The sequence below is a fragment of the Merops nubicus genome, unplaced genomic scaffold, assembly GCF_000691845.1.
Source record: "Merops nubicus isolate BGI_N331 unplaced genomic scaffold, ASM69184v1 scaffold7063, whole genome shotgun sequence".
Lineage (NCBI taxonomy): Eukaryota > Metazoa > Chordata > Aves > Coraciiformes > Meropidae > Merops > Merops nubicus.
This window is the reverse complement of record NW_008601126.1, coordinates 90,918-109,450: the sequence shown is the minus strand read 5'-3', so window position 1 is coordinate 109,450 and position 18,533 is coordinate 90,918. Positions and strand designations below refer to the sequence as shown.

Genomic DNA, 18,533 nt, shown 5'->3' with positions numbered 1-18,533 from the left:
GAAAGAATCACATTCCAAAGTCAAAACATAAAGAAGGCTACATGCATTTTAAGAAAAGGGAAAAAACTGGAAGCACATGAAGGCACAGCTGAACATGTTTGCCTCTAGCACTAATTAAGAACAATGGGACAAAGCACATCCTCCTTTTGTAACAGCACTTTTTTTTTCTACACTGATAAAAATATAAAAAAACTTCTTGTAAGTATCAAAGGCCAACAAAGGAAGAAAAAAAAAAAAAGGCAGTTAATAGCTGCATAAATTTGTTAATATCCACAACTCCATGCACGTAGGATTTACCCATCCTTAACATTCCTTCCCCTCTTAACAGCATTTTAATCCTAGTCCTAAATACTCATTTGATCAAGTCGTTACTCTTCTGCCTTTTCCCTTTTACCTGTCTCTCAACGCTGCCAACTGGCTGTTGAAGGTGTATGAATTTGTTCACAAAGCCTGTAACTTTTTCACTGAAATTTTAAAAAATATATAAATATACACAGAAATTAATTCATTATGCTAAATGTGGGCAAACAATTTCTGAATGAGTTTCATGCACGTTTACACACACCGCTTCCATAAATCATCAGCAATCTAATTTTCATGTACGTATATATTTATGCATAAAACATATATTTTAAAAGCTAACAGTTTCTGTATTAAACTTGCCTCTTCAGTGAAGAGCGTGTTTGCATAAGAGCAGCTTGGTTCATAGCCCGGATCCAGCCATTCATGTCCTCCTGGGTATCTGCACTGAAGTAGTACGTCCGCATCCCTGAATGCTCTGCCTGAGAGCCAATAACAGAATTCTTATTATAAATATATGCCCGCATACCTGTATGAACAGCCTGCAAGAAAAACAAACAGAAATACAAGTCAGACAGCCCTTTCACTTCCCCTCCTCCTAAAATTTACTGTAACTTTTCCTGGTATCTTTAAAAAAAAAAAAAACAAACCTTGCGGATTCTCTTGACTCTTTCTTGAATTTGGGGTAAAATTATTGCACTGCCACAATGGGCTATAGTGCAGCAAACTCAAATGGCACTCTATGTCATTTTACTGGAATTCCTCTACCTCTTTTTTGCACTGTTAAGCTAGAAGTGCAGTGCACGTGTTTTTCATAGTAGGAAATTTCAGCTTTTCATTTTCTCTTAACTGATACAGTTCATTTGCCATAAATACCATACAATACAAATTAAACAAAGTCTCACTGAGACATGCATAAGTAAGCCACTTTTCCCAGCTTGTTTAATAAAGCGGTTTATTCAGACAAAATACAGACAAAAATCTTACAATTAAAGCATTTAAACTGTTTATTTAAGAACTGATAATAAAGCATGTTAAGATCTTTAAGTTAATGCATGCAGCTGAATCTCTGTATTAGCTGCAAAATCTCAAGATTCACTGATAACATTAGTAATCCCGATGGAATTATCCCAGCATATAAAGTATTAACAGGTACCTCTGCACACTAAAATACTCCACAAAATGCCACTGCAAACTAGAAGTATTTGGAAATTCCTCTATAAATATATTTAGTATTCAATATGCAGTGTCTTTGCAACTCTAGGCTAGTTGAATTTAATCAAAACTCACCCACATTTGTATAAGCAATAGTGTAAGTATTACTAAGGGATATTGGTCCTGAAACACTTGACCGTATTTCCTCAGCTGCTTTATCAATGTGCTTCAGATTAGTAGGGTGAGATTCAACCTTCCCCTCGAACTGAAGACAGTATACTCTGCTTGAAAGCTTTTGTAATGATATTAAAACAAAACCAAAAGTTTAAACTGCTTTTTATAAACTAAACATCCTATCACACACACAAGCTAGAGACATGAAACACTGCTGAGAGAGGGTTTTTTTTTAAAAGGGAAAAAAAATCACCTCAACTTTTTAATTTGGCTACATCTTCTTTTAAAGGTTAAATATAGGTCAGAAATCTCCCCTAAATGACTGGTCTTTTTATTTTGATGAAATCCTCTCCCTCTCATTATTCCAATTTTTAACAGTCACAGATGGCTTCAGAAACACAGCCACAGTTTTAACAAGTTTTAACAAGATGCGGGCTATTTAATCAGGGCGTAGCCCTCCCTGAATGTTGTCATTCAGCCACTTTCCCTGAATTTGCCAAATACCATAATCTTAGAGACTTACATCAACAACTCCACAGAGCAAAATATCTGCTTGCTATTTCAGTGCTTTAAATTTTGTGGGAAATGTACTTCCTTCCTACTGCAGCCTGTTCTTACAAACAGGTGAACCGTGTCCTGTCCCATCTGCCCCAAGGGAGGAGAACTGCACCAGAGCAGCCGGCGAGGAGGAGGAGGGAGGAGGGACAGAGAGAAGTCCAAGTCTCTCTCCTGCTTGAAAGGGTTTCTGCTTCCCAACAGCGACGGCCGATAAGAGAATACAAGGAGTTCCCTCCCTCTTGGCCATTAGCTGCCTACGTTAACACAGCAGTAATGGGACTTGAACACATGAAACAGTAACTCTGATCAGTTGGGTATTTAGGAATCAAAGGATTTTTTTTCATATTTTCCTGGTTGTGTTCTTTGGGTGTTTTTTCCTCCCCCTTCCCTGGTGTTTTGAGACCATTACAAGTGGTCAAAGCAAATATGATTTCGAAGCATTTAATTCATTGTAATTTATAGTTAGCATGCAGTACAAGAAGAGACCAAATATTGGCAGCTCCAAACGTAAAAGAAAATAGTGATTTTAACACTACACCTTAAGACTACAGGCTTCCTTCACAGACCACGTTGAGCCCATAGAAGGCGATGCTAGAATCATCAAGAATTCTCCCTTCAGAAAAGCAGACTACGTATGCCCTGCATGGGCACAGTAGCTGGCACAGTAGGACCCACCCTACCACTCATTGTGTATGTACTTGCTGAAAAAAAACAGAACTTTGGATAACAACTACAGAGACTGCATACCACATCAATAAATGGGTTTAACAGCTGTCTGTCTTAATTGACCTCTATGTCCTCATCAACATAACCCATTTGCCTTGCAGGTTCTCTTTCAGCACTGCACAAAGAACACAGATGAAAACATTGCCTGAGAGGCTGTAAGTGAAAAAGGCATAAAAATGTGAAGTATGTTGCATCATTCTTCCTTGGGAGACTGAAGCTATCACAACCGTAAACATTCATAACTTCAGAGGGGATAATGGAGATGGTGTGTTACTATCAACAGAACATTCTGAAATTCCTAACATATAAAACTGGTTAAAAGAAAATTTAAGTATATTTCAGTTATTTATTAGTAGCGCGTTTTATATGCAAGAAAGCCACTTTGTGCCAATGTCCTGTTGCAGTTACTGGTAGCAGACACAGAAGCTAGCTGGTCTATTTTTTTTGTTTGAAAGCAATATCTATTAGGATGACCACAGCAGACTATGAAGCCTAAAACACAGCACATGTGCACATGTACACCATACACACAACAGGGAAAAAATAATACCGGTACCTATTCATGCATTCAGATGCCTTAATGTGGATAGACTGAGAAGAAAAGCAGTCTCTCTCCCACAGTGCACAGAAGGAGAAATGGACAGTAAACCCCAGAGCATATCAATAGGACAAGACAAGGACAGAAAGTTAAAAAAGTTAAAATCATTAAAAGATTCATGTTTCCAAAGAAAATACTTAACAAAAGAGTATACTAAAAGTGACTAATGCCTAAACCTGTTATGTTCTCCTCCAATAAGTCAAAACTCCTAGGAGAGAAGCCACAGTTCACAGGACAAAGGGATGGGGAGAGAAGCAGATTTCTAACAGTTCTAATCTTTCAGAGTTAATCCTCTCAATAAGATGTAACATAGAGGAATTCTCCCTTCTCCTGAAATTTGATGTTTATGAACCATTTATAAGCAAAGCCTGAGATAATACTTATAAAGACAACAGCATAATAGAACTCATCCTTCACCCTTAGACAATATGGAGCTTTTTCAGGAGTTCTAGAAGCTAGAACCTTCCCTCTTCTAAATTCTAAAATGGCATCTCTCAAATTTCTAGTCCTTGGTATTTCTTTACCTGACTCCCCAGATCCAGACAAGTTTTGTAACCAGTATAGGAGCCTAAGGAAGAAACAATGATCCAGAGAACATAAAAGGAACACACTATGTCAAGATCTTCTAGAAAAAACAGTGACATCAAAGAAACAGGTAAGAATTTTCCCTGGTCCCCGCAGGTCTAAGTAATGAAGAGATACTTCCATGAGTAAGTCTTGGAGTGTCAATAATGAAAAGATGTTTCAAAACAAGCTGTAGTAGCACCTTCCAGAAGTAACAATTTGGCTTGGCTTCCTATGCTCTGAGTGCCCTCCTGCTAAAAGGGCCTATCTCTGAAAAAAAATAGTGCCAAAATAAAAAGTAGTAATTTTTATCTGCAATGCTACTTACTACCTCTTAGAGGAACATCAGAGCATCTTTAATTCACTTTATTTGGTGGTAGATTTGCACCTCAATACAAAGATTCACTTGTATACATTGTCTTTGCATGAAGCTTTGTTGTTTTCTTCACAGCAAACGTTGGTAGGTCTTCCAAGGGTCTCAATCTGTATTACTGTCAGGTTCATATAAATGACTTTACATTCAGTATTCTCTGATGTATTTTAGCACGCATAAGACCAATTAAAAATGGTTTTCTTGATTGATGACAATAAGGCTAAACAGACTGTGATGACATGAACCTTCATAAATTGATACTACCCATGTTTTAAATTGTTTTATTACTGAAAAGCACAATCAATATTCCATTAATGACACAGTATTTCCAGCTATATATCTACATTGTGCAAACTTTTTCATATGAGAATCTATATATTGGATTTGCAGTCCCTCACATTTATGTCAGCAAAAAATTAACTCCATTAAAAAAATCTAGAAATGAGATTAATTATGCATCTTTAAGATTTTAGCTACCAAACAAAATATGCAGCAAGGATCCTGAGTTCTAAAATGGCTGTCACACAGCTTACTGAGAGTAGCTTACAGCGAGTTACAGCACTTTGCTTGACAAAGTCCAAAGTGAAACAATGTAAAAAATTTGTCAGAACAAACACTTAAAAGTATAGTTTTTAAACAAAACAATTTAAAGTACATGCTGCTACACTTCAAAGTAGATTTTTGATTGCATTTGAACAGTCTCTACCCAGTTCTGCAGGCCCCTGATTGTTAAACACTCAAAGAGATACAAAAGCCTAAAGCTGGGCCCCAGGAGGTGATGAAGGGAAAAGAATTTTGAGAACTCCTATGATGTATATTTTAACAGTTACCAGGGTTTAACATATATCCTAGTGAGCACATTCTTTACAAACCTTCTTCTAACAATCATATGCAAAAAGCATCTATGTATTTGCTAAGTAAATTTCCTTCCTTTAGTTTTCCAAACCAAAATGTTGACATTTTTCACAGCTGGACTGCTTTCCTCCTTTCAAAAATTCATTGTTACTTAAACCAGCCACTGAAAATGGGAGCCAATAGCTCTACCCTAAGAGGATTTCCAACAATCTGAATAAGAGACAGGCCAAATGTAAAAGGTGACACGGCACATTCTCCCACTCATTCAGGACTTCAATGTGAAAAAGTCTTATCTTTATTTTGGGCTTAATCTGCTTGTGTTTTCTATTTCTGGCTGCACCCTGTCGTGAGACAGAGCGCCCGGCTGCGCCCCGGCAGCGATTAGCTCGGGCGGTGGCTGGGGAGTGCTGGGACACCAGGACCAGCACCGCACCCGCCGCGGCACCGCTGCACATCAGGGCACCCTGCAAAATCCTCCTACTGCCCTGGGAGCGGGTTCCAAATGAAGTGAAACTGCAGCATCAAGGCTGCAGTCAGTCACCTAACACCTACAGCAGAGTTAAGATTGGCCCAATGAACTATTACATTACATGTATGTTGTAGATTTTTTTATACAGACTTCTAGCACGAAGTTTCTTTTGGTATCAACTCTCTATTTCTGTATGAACTTCTTAGTAATGGCTGTGTTTAAAGTCTCAGGTTACTGGCTCATGCTGATTTTCAGAAAAAGACCCAGATTAAAGATTAAATGGATTCTGCTCTATAGGAAAGTAGAGACACAAGTTGGCAGTTGCAACTCGAGTGCCTACCTACAGAGCACACTGCTTGGAAACTACATGGATTGGATCCACACACAAGGAGAGTTTTCCCCTTATCACTGATACTGTTAACTGGTTAACAATCCTAACAGACATTTGATTAACATTTACAAACACCTTTCCAATAAAATAAAAACTTTTTTTTTTAAACTCTATGTCAACTAGATACTATCACTATTTTCTTTATCTCCTTCCCCCGTCTGCACTAAATTCAAGAGAAGTAGAAGCCATGAGGTACATTGAGTCCTCCTCTTTCAGTACAGGCTTCTTGCTAGGAAAAGGCTCTAGAAGAGGAGGATTTTATCAATTATACACAGTAAATATTGGAGTGGAATGTTTTTTCTTAAACAAAGGAGCCTTTTTAGCTTGTCCTGCTATCTCACATTCAATGCATTAGAAAAAGCAGAATAAACATTTCCACAAAGTGCACTGTGCCTTTTTTAAAAACACATTTCCCAAGATAATATTAGTTTAATAAATTTCAAACCATTATCCATTTGAAAATAGAACAGAAGGCAATAGAAGCCAGTTTACAATTTTAAAAAACCCCAAAAATAAAAGTGCAAGAGGAAGTCTAAGCAGAGCAAACATTTTCTGTAATTCCAGTGTAGAAAAGGTTTCAACAGAAAGTTTCATTCTAGATCTTGTAAAGTATACTTGATAAAAACCTGACTTCTACTTTTTTTTTCCCCAAGATACCAAGTATCATTTGCTTGATAGAAAACCAGGTTCTGCTCCAAGCATCAGCAGAATTTATATCAGCAACATAAACTGAAGTTTCTAAACTTTGCCTTAGTGCTGCAGCTCAAAGAATCAACTGGAATCAGGTTTTTCCACTGTCAGCACAGAATCTATGTTTTAATTTTCATAGGTTTTTATAACAAAGAATGGAACTTCAGATTATACAATCAGTTTAAAAAAAAAAAAAGAGAAAGAGAAAGAGAAAGAGACAAAAACAACCTCAAATGATATCAAGCAAGATAATTTTTTCTTTAAAAAGAAAAAGTCACTTAGGATGATAAGTGATCACTTAGGATCACTTCTCACTTAGGATGATGATTACTCTCTCCAAAAAAAAAAAGGTAGAAAAAAAATTGGTTACTCATTTTCCTCTTGAAATGAGGAAACTAAAGAACAAAAGCTGCCGTGCTGTCATTTTCTAACTGTGAGAACCAAGCTTGTTATATTACTTTAAAAAAAAAAAAAAAACAAAAAAAAAAAAACACAACAACAACAAAATCAAAAACTACCATCAGTCCACTGTGAGACCAAACATTCTATAAAGAAAAAGAAGACAACTTTTCTTTCAGTTTTTAAACAGTACTGGAACAATTTATCAATACTAATTTCTGATTTCAGAAACATGATCTTTACTCACAGGTATGCTATCAAGATCTTAGGACACAGATAGTAAGATACACATAAATGCCAATTTATGAGCAACAAAAAAGTGCTATGTCACATTTGAACAGGAGTCAACAAACCTATCTACTTTAAAAAAATAGGAAAGCAGATGACATTTCTGCTTACAACAGCAGTTTTTCTAATGCAAATAAACATTTCACAATATGATCAGCTCATAAGCTTTGTAACTGTACCTTAAAGGAAAATTTGCGGTTTATGCGATCCTCAGGTCCGACTGGAGATATCACATAACTAGGCAGTGGGATGCTGCCCAGAACAGACTCTTCTCTGCTGTCTGTTAAATTAAAAAAAGAGAATTAATTCATTGCACTTTTAGAGCAGCAACAGCTCCTCTATGGCCACACAGACAACAGCCATGCAGTAGAAAGATGAGTGGTTCAGGCTGGATATGAGGAAAACCATTGTGCCCACAAGGCCAGAGCAGCAGCGGGACAGGCCAACCAGGGAGGTGGCACCATCCAGCCCTTGGATTTCAACACCTGACTAGATCAAGCCCTGCACAACCTGGGCTGAACTCTTCCCCGACCCTTTCAATATATGGAGAAAAATGTTTCATTTTGAAAGAAGCAAAGTTGACTCTTTAAAAAAATCAGTTTGGGGGGTTGTTGAGGGTTTTTTTGGTGGGGGTGTGATTTCTTAGGCTCAGACAGAAGAATACGCTTCACGAATAAAGCTTATTGTGACAAATGAATTCTGACAGGCTGCATAACATGATGGACCTTCTATTTAACGTTCCACATCTAGGCTAATTGCTATAATTAGGAAACCACTAATACTGCTGACTCTAAAATGACCAGCAGCAGAGATGCAGTGCCTAGAAATATGAATTTGAGTTTCACAGTCTGCAATGCTTTCCAAAAATTCTAACACACCACACAATATTCAAAACTTCAAGATAACCTGATGCAATACCACTACTCTGAGTTCAGGCTAAGATCACAGGTAGCCTTTTTTCATAGAAATACCTGGCCCAGAAGTTCTCATTCTTACATTGTCCCTTGGATTAAAGCTGAACCAATGCCCTATTCTGGCCATAGCAAATTCTCAAAAAATCATCTGTGCACGTGCAACCAAGTAGGTTCTGCAATGCAGAATAGAGATGGGATAAATCTTACACTGGCACTGCTGCTAAATGTTTTGCAACATAAACCTTGGCATATACCAAAGGTAAGTTACTTGACAAAAGACCATAGAGCACCCCCTTGCTCCCCAACTCTGGCCTGAAATTTGCTGCATGTTAAAGACATATGGGTAAGTGCTTATTTCACTGTGCATCTCCTCAGAATACCTAACTACAGCTGAAGAGCTGAATTAGTTTATGCTTGCAGCGTGATTAGACCAGGTGAACTGTTACAGATTAACTCGAGGTAGTGTCTACTCACCTTTGTAGTAAAACAAACAGTAATCAGCAAGCACAAACCACCGTCTTTTCCACAGTCGCATTCCAGAGCTATCCTGAAAGGCAAGAAACGTGACACCCTTCTCACTGAAGGAAAGCTAACGGCTCGTCGTGCAGCGCTGCACCCCCGAGTAGTCTGCTAGGAGTTTACATAAATATGGTATTAATTGTAAAAACAAGTGGCTTATATTTCAGCAAAATATTATACACTAAGAAAGATAAGAGGCAAAACATCCAGCTATAAAATAATCAAGGTAAAATATTCAAACTGCTAATTTTCATTAAGCAATTAAACTTGCATCGCAAACAGCATTCAGATTAACTCGACACACAACCAATGTGTATTTTATTTAGACAGATTTATCTATAATAAAGAAATAAAGTATTCATCTGGATGGCACAAACACCAACAAGGATTGCCTGCAGACCAAGACAAAAATCACTACGTAGCTGTGAAGTATGACCTCACACTTCAATGATCTCCTATAATACTACAGTCCCTTTCCATATGTTATCCATGCTTAAAATGTAATTTAATCAAATGTACCTCAGGAAATAGAACAGGGTGCATAATGTCCACATTTTAATGAAGTAAAGTGTAACATCTGTGGTGAGATACAGATATATAGATATATATCTCTTTCTCAGTATATATCATTTTGTCAAAATGAGTAATATTTACATTGAAATTAATTTCAGAAGCTTGTAAAACTTCCAGGCTGTAACCAAAGCAAGTACAGCTTATCCAGCTGAGGTAGGCTTTGATGAGACCAGCAGCACAGAAACCATCTTCAGGCTTTAAATGCTTGAAAGTAGAGGTAAGGGGACAGAAGGAAATAGCTGGAGGAATGCTGTATTTACTATTCTCCTTCCTAAGTATGTGCAGACTTTCTTCCCTTGCCTTTTTCATGCTACAATACTGTCAACACATACTGTGTCTGAGTTCTGATTCTGTCCTGAGAACTAATGGACTTGGGCAGTGGATGTCAGTGGAGTTGACAGCAGCAGGCAGCTCTCAGTGCAGGAGGAAGTGGAAAGCTGTCTGCAATTTCACTTTCCTGCATATGTAGAATCATAATTGTAAGCCTTAGACTTCAAGCTTCTCCTACTCAACTCTAAACCTAGATGCTGGATCTCTGGTGCTAATCTGATGGATGTTGATTGATAAATTAGAAGCAGGGAAGTATTCTCACCAAAACAAACAGCTTGCTTTACTTTTTGCACTTAAGGACATGCTTCTGTCATCTTAAGAGTTCAAGATGCAGCAGCTGTAAAATTCTGTTTGTTGGATGAACACCTATAATACAGCCTTTGCTTGGATGCTGGTCTTGGTGACAGCCATGTGTGGTGAATGGGTTCCTGACTCCCTTTGTTTTCTCCCTCCTGCTTCCAAAGAACAAAAGGCACATGGGTTAAGCCCTTGATAAGGGCCCTATAAGGGCATAAGCAAGCAGATGGAATAAGGCCTTCACAGCCAATCTCAGGTGTATAGTGCATGCTGAGGGAGACTGAGGTCATCGTGGCTGCAAGTCAGCAGGATAAACAGGGAAAATGACCAGATATAGACAACAAAGTTATAGCCTCAGTGCTATACAATTATAGTTACAGTTATGCAATTATAATTACAATACAGTTATACAATTATAATTACAGTTATAGCCAACAATGCTAAGTGAAAGCCTCAACCACGATGGTGATGTCCATTTACTATGGTTTCCACTGACTCAAACCTGTATATAAAACTCGGGTTTCATACTTGCTGAGAACAAGCCCCTGAGCTAAGAAGCTTGTGGAAGTTCCCAACACTGCTGTCCATCACCAGCATCCAAGATTCTGGTTTTTCAGTTACTTGGAAGGCACTTGCTTTTAGTTGATAATTGTATTGAGGTATATGAAGAGAAACAGAAGACCACACGCATACCTGTTTGTGCAGCCAGCCTCTTACTATAACAGGAACATTTGGGTTCCTCCTGATAGCTTGTTCCCTCTTCCCAAAGCTGTGAACTTTGTTTCCCACCTTCACAACCTGTAAAGAAGTAGCATGCAGCAGTGCAATGTAGCAGTGGTTTTTAAACTGTACTGAGATTGATTTCAAACCACAAATAACCTCACTGCAATAACTCATACTTCATTACACAGTAGCAAAGCATTTATAGCATTTTCAAGGGCAAGTAAATAGACTGATATTTACAACACAGCAAAGTCAATCTTCCACTTCCATCAGCTTATCAGTGCCAGCACAGTCTGCCACCTCCATCTGCAGAGCAGCAGCACTGGTGGCTCAAGGCAGAAAGGCAGAAGTGCTGAAGCTTTAGTGTGCTTGGGCAGTACTGCTGAGTGCTACAAAAGCAAGTCTATCATGCCAACATGGTGCAAGCCTCTTACAGAGAACTCTGTGCACATGAATCCTACCCCTGCTCTTCATTGTTTGAGGGGGTTTTGGTTGGTTTTGGTTTTCTTCCCTGTTTAAATTCAAACACTGATAGCTTAATAAAATGCTTGGACTTTGACCGTGCAAACAAAAGGAGAAGACAGAGTGATGCTAGACGGCACTAAGTGGGAATCACAAGGACTAGGTAATGGTTTACTGCAACCTCAGTTTTCACTCACATGGGCAAAACTATTTCAAAAACAAACAAGGAAAATCCATCAGTTTGTGAAAATGACAGTGAGAATCTCTTGGCTGAATAATCTGCCTGTTTTTTTCCATTCTCAGCACAGTTTGCTACTGCAACTGCTTTAGAAACCTGAGGTGCACAACCACTGTTACAGTTGTTCCCAGCTTCTCCAAGGATAGTACTGTCCAGATTCACTCTGTCTCCTTCCCACATTGTCCCTCCTTTCTCTGAATCTCTCCTCTCAGATGGTCAGGGTACTGATGATCTTTCAGCTGCAAACAGCAGCTCTGAAAATGAGCACATTTGTCATATGCAAGGGATGACAGCATAAAAATACTTCAAGTGTACACTTTCTGCCAGTCAGGTAACATCTAGACTAGAAGATAGCATACATAATAATAATAAAGTAGTCTAACAATATATGGTAACTTTAAAAGGATTGTGGTAATTTTGGGGCCAGGCTTTACCAACCTACACTAAATTTCACACATCTTAGTAGATGTAAGCACACATATTAATGCAGGTTTAAGATAATAGCAATAATCAGTAAGAAAATTTTTTCTTTGGTGTTCCAGCATATAAAACAGCAACAGAGATTTTGCACTTGTAAGGAGACACCAAAGGGCAGATGTTAGTAGGTAGTCTCCCCCAGGCCTGTTTGCCAGGAAGCAGCATGCTGCTTTCAGCTCTGCTGAGAATTCAGATCAGCTGCATGTCACAGCCACTTCTGTGAAACACCCTGACACACAGGTAGGAAGAGTGTCAAGTATGGGCTTTTCCCTAGGAGTGACACTTCACCAGACACTTCATCAGTGAGGCACAAGCCTTACCCATGGCCCAGGGCAGCCCAGGAGATACCTGACCAGCCCAGCAACCAGACAGACTGGGATGGAACCAGCACCAGGTTTCTGAGCAGATGCCCCTGCCATTCAGCTGGCAATAACCAGTTCAGAGTATAGGCCAGGTGAGGATGGTATCAGCAAGACCTGCCAGCCCTTTCTCTGCCATACCTATGCCAAGGCACTCAGCTAACAGGTTGCAGAGCACCAGTTTCATGCAAACACAGCGTGCCAACCATGACCACAAAATCTCTCTTGGCACTCACTCATCTACAAGCAACACTAAAGGAATTTTGTGTTTACTACTGAAAATATTTCAAAAGATAACTTGTGAACCTGTGTCCAAATATCACTTTAAACAAATGCACATGTCAACAGCCAGCCTCTGGATGATTGTATGATTTTAAGAAAAAATGAGAAGTAATCAGTCAGGATTTTTATAAACTTAGCAAATGTTAGATGCAACAGTTATATTAGAGGAAACAGTTATATTACATGAGTGATGAAAAATAATGAGGCCCAAACTGTTTAAGGCTCTGAAAGTCAACATTGTGATGAAGTTTACATTTTCATCTGATCCCCTCTCAGGGATCAAGCACTTTGATTCTCTGACCATATTTAATTTAGAAAAAATGCAAACCACAATTTAGAAGAGTGATCCTTGGAGTTGGCCAAATAACCAAACAATTTCTCTTACACAGGGAAGGAAAAGTCTTCCCAAGGCTGTGTATTCTCTATCAATATAATACCCATAATAGAAACAAAAAAAAATAATTTTATGGTGCTTTACATAATAAAGCTTTTCATATAATCTGTGTTATTAATCATCTCATTCTACTCTGGAATTAAACAAAGCACAACAGACACTGAACGTCACACTTTGCTTCCACTGGTTAGAATAAAAAATTAGTTTCAAAGAAAAGTCATATATCTAGAACTATTTGTACTGCAGTAGTATTTTCCTAACTTAAAATACTCTGATATCACTGTTATCTGGTGAAAAAGGCAGGTCAGAGCAGCTGCCTTTGTCACTGAAGACAAGGAAATGGCTTTTGACTTCAGCACATTTGTCTTGCTGCCTCGTTTGTGAACGACTCACAAGTTTTTGCAAAAAAACCCAAAACATCAAGAGCCAAAATTTTGAAATGCCTTTTCATCACTGTGTCATCTTCCCTGCAGGAGCATCTAGCTGAAGAGAAAAATTGTTAACAATTATAAAATGTAATTAATTTCTTTTCTAAAACTGGATAGTCAAAATAATGTAGACAGCCTTTTGTTTGGAACATATTTTCTATGTAGCAAAAAGGAAGACTATCTTGGTAAAAATATGCAAACATATACACATAAGAGAGCACATAACTAAACTTTGAATTGACAAGGAATTAAAAAAAGCTCCAAAATCCCCACCTCTTTAAGTCATAAACTCTTCCATTAAAAAAATTTCAATGTTTTACTAACAAACTCATGAATCCTTTCAGTATCTCTAAGAAAATTAGGCAAAATCCTTATTTTTCAGATAGGAAAAACTGGAACTCCCAGAAATTCCTGCTCTTCATATTGAGCATTCTTGTACAGCAGCCCTGAACTAAACCCTGTGTTCTACACTCCAGCTCCAGGCAGTCCCACAGTGCTGGCAGCACCACATACCTGTCACCATGGCCTGCTTCTCTCAGCTGCTAGACCTGCTCTCCAGTTACTTGTAACCCTTGCCAGCTCATCTCGGAAAAATACCAGCAACTAACAGTGTCATCAGCAATTCAATTACTCCTCTTGTGCAGAATCCATCCCAAAAACACTCAAAACAGAGACTGTAATAAATATATTACGCTACCATCCTTTATGCTTTTGGCTTGGCTAAAGTAGCGTGTGGCACGGCAACATTTACACGCTCCCATTCACACCATCAGATGCTTTAAACAGACTACATTTCAAATGTACCTCATTCTCAAACTGAAACAGATTTTATTCCTCCACATCCTTCAACTGTAATCAATACAAATGGCTTTTAATATGGTTAATGTAATTGAATTGGCTATGAACAAGCAGACCTTGGGGAGAGAGAACAATTGTAGTGTGTCCTTTCACTTTTTATTCCATCAACTCAATATCCCTCTAATTTTTTTGAGAGGAGACTTCACTGGTATACACGTTTTCAGATGACCTATTCAGACAGTTTCACCATCAGAAAGGTAGGGCCCACCCCAAGAATCTCTGTGCATTTCTGCAAAACTGCCCATCTCAGGTGTTTTACAAAATGAAGCTTTATAGGTTTATATGCACATCAGCAAAATGGAGTGATATTCTGGTAAGTATAAGCCTCATTTTTGCTTTTTAATACCTTCCAACATGCTCCTCTTGGTGCATACTGTACAACTGACATTGCCAGATAGAATATGTGAAATTCTCTTTCCAAACAATTACTTTTTATTTTTATTTATTTATTTTTATTTTTATGGGTTTATTCAATCCAAGTTCAGACTTGAACACTGCAACAAGCAGGCCAGAAGTCTTCCACTCTTTCATCTTGAACTGAGAAAAGCAAATCTGCTGTAAAGTTGGCAACTCACCTTCCCCCTCCAGCCCAATGTAGCAATTCTTAGCTGTCAGCTTTCTGCATTAGAATCAAATGGAAAGCCATGTACCTGCTCCTGTGCTTCCTGATTTGGTACTACTTCAAGTTGCATAACTCTACATAAAAATTAGCTTTAATTCGGCCAGGATTCCAAAACTCATACCTACACAGTTCTGTGATAGCATTTGCAAGACAAAATTATGAAAGCATTTCATAAAAGATAATAATTAGCTATGGGTAGCTAGAGACCTTTGCCATGACAGAGAGTGTCTCTGGCTTCATGACTGTGTCTCAAGACTGCATCTGGGAATTCATTCTCTGAAAGAATGATTATGGAATTCATGGAAAAAAAAACATTTAGAAATAGATGAAAGGATCTTAAAATCTACTCTTAATGTGCCGAGAGTGAACCTCAAAATGGAGGACACAGGTTATTAATTTTACAGCCTTTGTTCAACATTGCTAGTTCATGTGAATTAATTTTCTGTTAGTCTGTGAAAGAATTCGACACATCATCTGATTCTACAGAATGACTGATTTCAAGCCTGGAAACACATGAAATGATGAAACAAAGCAGATAGAAGAAAGATGCTGGTTCTCCATCTTAATCAAAACTGTTTTGCAAAGCCTGTTGAGGTCAGTGCAATCATGTGGCCAAGGGAAGCAGCAGGAGAGGGTGATGCACAAGATGCACACTTTTTTTGCAGAAGTGTGATCCCAGGTAAATAAAAGCCACTGTCACTGGAGAAATCCCCAGCTCAAAGCAGTGTATCATGTCCTCATGAATTTTGCTGCTTTTAAAAGTGAGAAAATGAGCCTTCTGCCTCTAATGATGGCTTGGGGAGAAAAAAAAAAATCAGAAAGAGGAGGATAAATACAATAAACACAAACGCCCAAGTACTTCAGTAATTTAAGCTATTAGAATATCAAAAAGAAATTTATCTCATAATTCAGGTAACCTACTAAAATTACTGGTTTTGGTGATAAGTTCATCTAGCACTTTTAAAGATAAATGTATTCTTGCAATGTGACACATGACAACCTTTGTGTTGGTCCAATAACCTTTACACTCTGGACCTAAAAAAACAATTTTTTTAAGCTTTTCATGGACTTGTTTTCATCTTCTCCAATTTCACCCAAGCATACCATACATTAGAAAAAGATTTTAAGTGATTCCAACTCAACAAAAACATCTTTGCAACCCACGTGGCAAAGTCTTTTCTTCAACTCTGTTACTTATCAGGCTTCACACTTTTGTGTTTAAAAAAACCCAAACACCACAAAGTTTATAAACTGCAGCCAAAGTTAAAAAATCTACCTTATCTCTGCTACTTTCAGTATTTTTTTTCCTTCTTTTTATCCAACCCTTTCCTATTCTCACTACACTGTGATTTACTGTAAGGTCAAAGAAGCATTAGAATAGTTGGTGACACTTCAATTTCAGTGCTTTATTGTATTTTGTACAATAATAAGCACAGACCCTTTGTCAATGACAAATAATGGATTTGTCTATTATTAGGCATTCTGTGTGTAAACTTGGTGTCTACAGTTTGTGCACTACAGTGATGTTCATAAAGGATCTATGCTGTTACTAAGAGGAGGAACAGCAGCAAGGTTTCATGTAAAAGCAAGAACTGCAGATTACAGTTCCTGGTATTCTGCAGCACTCTGCCCTACACACTGGACTACCAAAAGACCTGCTGGAATGCTACTATGACATATGCTTACCTCCGTTCCTAGGTAGTCTGTCAGACTTCCCCTGTCACAATAAGGACAATTTTCCAAATGATCCTGCAACACTATCATGTAGGTATATGGTGCTCTTACACTGTGAAAAGGTTTTTGCTTGGGTAGTAGATATTACCTCTTCTTTGAAGTAAGTTATTAGATTTCTAGGCTGAACCCATGGCCCTGTTAAGATCAGCATTAAAAGAGTCCTGGATTTAACACAAGTGAAGTTCTGATCACCAAGCTGACAGAATAACCCTCTGCCTTTACCTTAGAGCTAGGTTTCGTATCAACGGCCGATGTAGTTACTGCAGTGGACGTTTCACTGACCATGCTTGAAGGTCTTTGGTTTATTTGTTGCTTGGACATAGATGAATTCTGTCTAGAAAACAAACAAAAACAGATCTTCTAAAGCACAGCATTTCAAACAGCTTTGCCATGTTATATTTAAGATTCCCAGTGAGCAAATGAATGACAGGCTAGTCAAACATTTCCCATATATCTGCCTCTTCCTTTGCACCACCCCTATTATTTTGATTTCAGGTATTTCTCAAGGAGATGACTGTGACATCTGATGATTGATATTTGTCTATGCATCACGAGGAAGAAACCTGCCAAATTGTCTGAAAATCCAGCAGAGACTCGAGGTGTAACAAAGAGCACTCAGAAAGGATAAAGGCTAATGCAGAGAAACTCAACTGTGCCCAATTTAACACAAACGTGTGAAGGAGCCAGTACTGGGGAGGGAAAGGTAGAGTCAGCACTTTGCAGGAACAGGCTTCTTATCTAAAGCCTACAGTTAGATCTTTCACTAACTGAATGTCAGATCTTTGAATCTCCCCAACATATGATTCATAGTCCAATATGAATTACTAAAATACCTTTTAAGTGAAATGGTGCAATACATGGCAGATACTGGTAGAAATAAATGACTTCTGAGTCGTACTAAGATTCACAAAGTCTTGATAACTAACCCAGATGCAGACAGTAGTTTAAAACATAGGTGAGACCAATCCTACTAGAGGAACCAATTCAACAAGTAGGAATTCAGTACAGTTGCCCAGACAAAGAAGTTAGAGGATAAATGGAAGTGAAAAGCCTTGTGGGATCCCATATGCAGGCCGTGAAGAGAAGCCTCAGCAACCAAGCTCAACACCAATTTGTGAATTTAATTCCTAAGCGGTATTTTCAAAAATCATTAACAACATAGTTTAGCAAACTGTAATTTAGGAGTAAGTAGCAATACATTCCCATCAGAAAAATAAACCCAAACCAAACTACTAACAATCTGTGATTTTCCTTTTCTCCTTTCAGTAAGTCATCAAAGCCATTTATATAACACAAAAAAATAAAGACACCAAGTCACTCCAAACATTATTGTTGCTACCACTGAAATGCAATCCAATTCTGAATGCAACAGAGAACAGAGTAATTCTGAGCACTTACCACTCACAAGAAAAGAGAAAAAGAAAACGAGTTTGTGATTGTAGCAGCTCAACACAGGGTTTAACTGAGGACGAGGTGTTTGCCATCACTGCTCTTCCTCAGCTACAGCCTGAACAATTACCTGTCCAAAAGCTTTTATAGTTATTTGGTGTCAGGGAAAGCACCTATTTCCATTTGTGACCACATGGCTTCAATTAAGCTTGCGAGGAAGTAACATAACTTTGATCCCATTTCCTCTACGCTTTGCTTATCTGACATAAATCCCTTCTTTCTAGCTTTTATGCCTAAGTTCATGTCCAAGATAGGAGAACAAACTATAGCAAGTCCCTAAAATCCCTGGCCAGCCTTGAATGCGCGAGAGCTTCATCCCATCAGTTTGAGTCAC

At 38.3% G+C, this 18,533-nt stretch overlaps 1 protein-coding gene across 1 annotated transcript in view; it reads right to left on the bottom strand.

Moving 5' to 3' along the window:
• Positions 1-18,533, bottom strand: part of PLEKHA7 (pleckstrin homology domain containing, family A member 7) — an 88,771-nt gene that overhangs the window by 27,163 nt on the left and 43,075 nt on the right. Inside the window, exons 3-7 of the mRNA XM_008937913.1 lie at positions 16,973-17,084; positions 10,867-10,971; positions 8,929-9,001; positions 7,720-7,820; positions 664-842 (exon numbers count right to left, since the gene is read on the bottom strand). Coding sequence (XP_008936161.1) covers positions 664-842; positions 7,720-7,820; positions 8,929-9,001; positions 10,867-10,971; positions 16,973-17,084 — 570 coding nt within the window. The remainder of the gene's footprint in view (positions 1-663; positions 843-7,719; positions 7,821-8,928; positions 9,002-10,866; positions 10,972-16,972; positions 17,085-18,533) is intronic.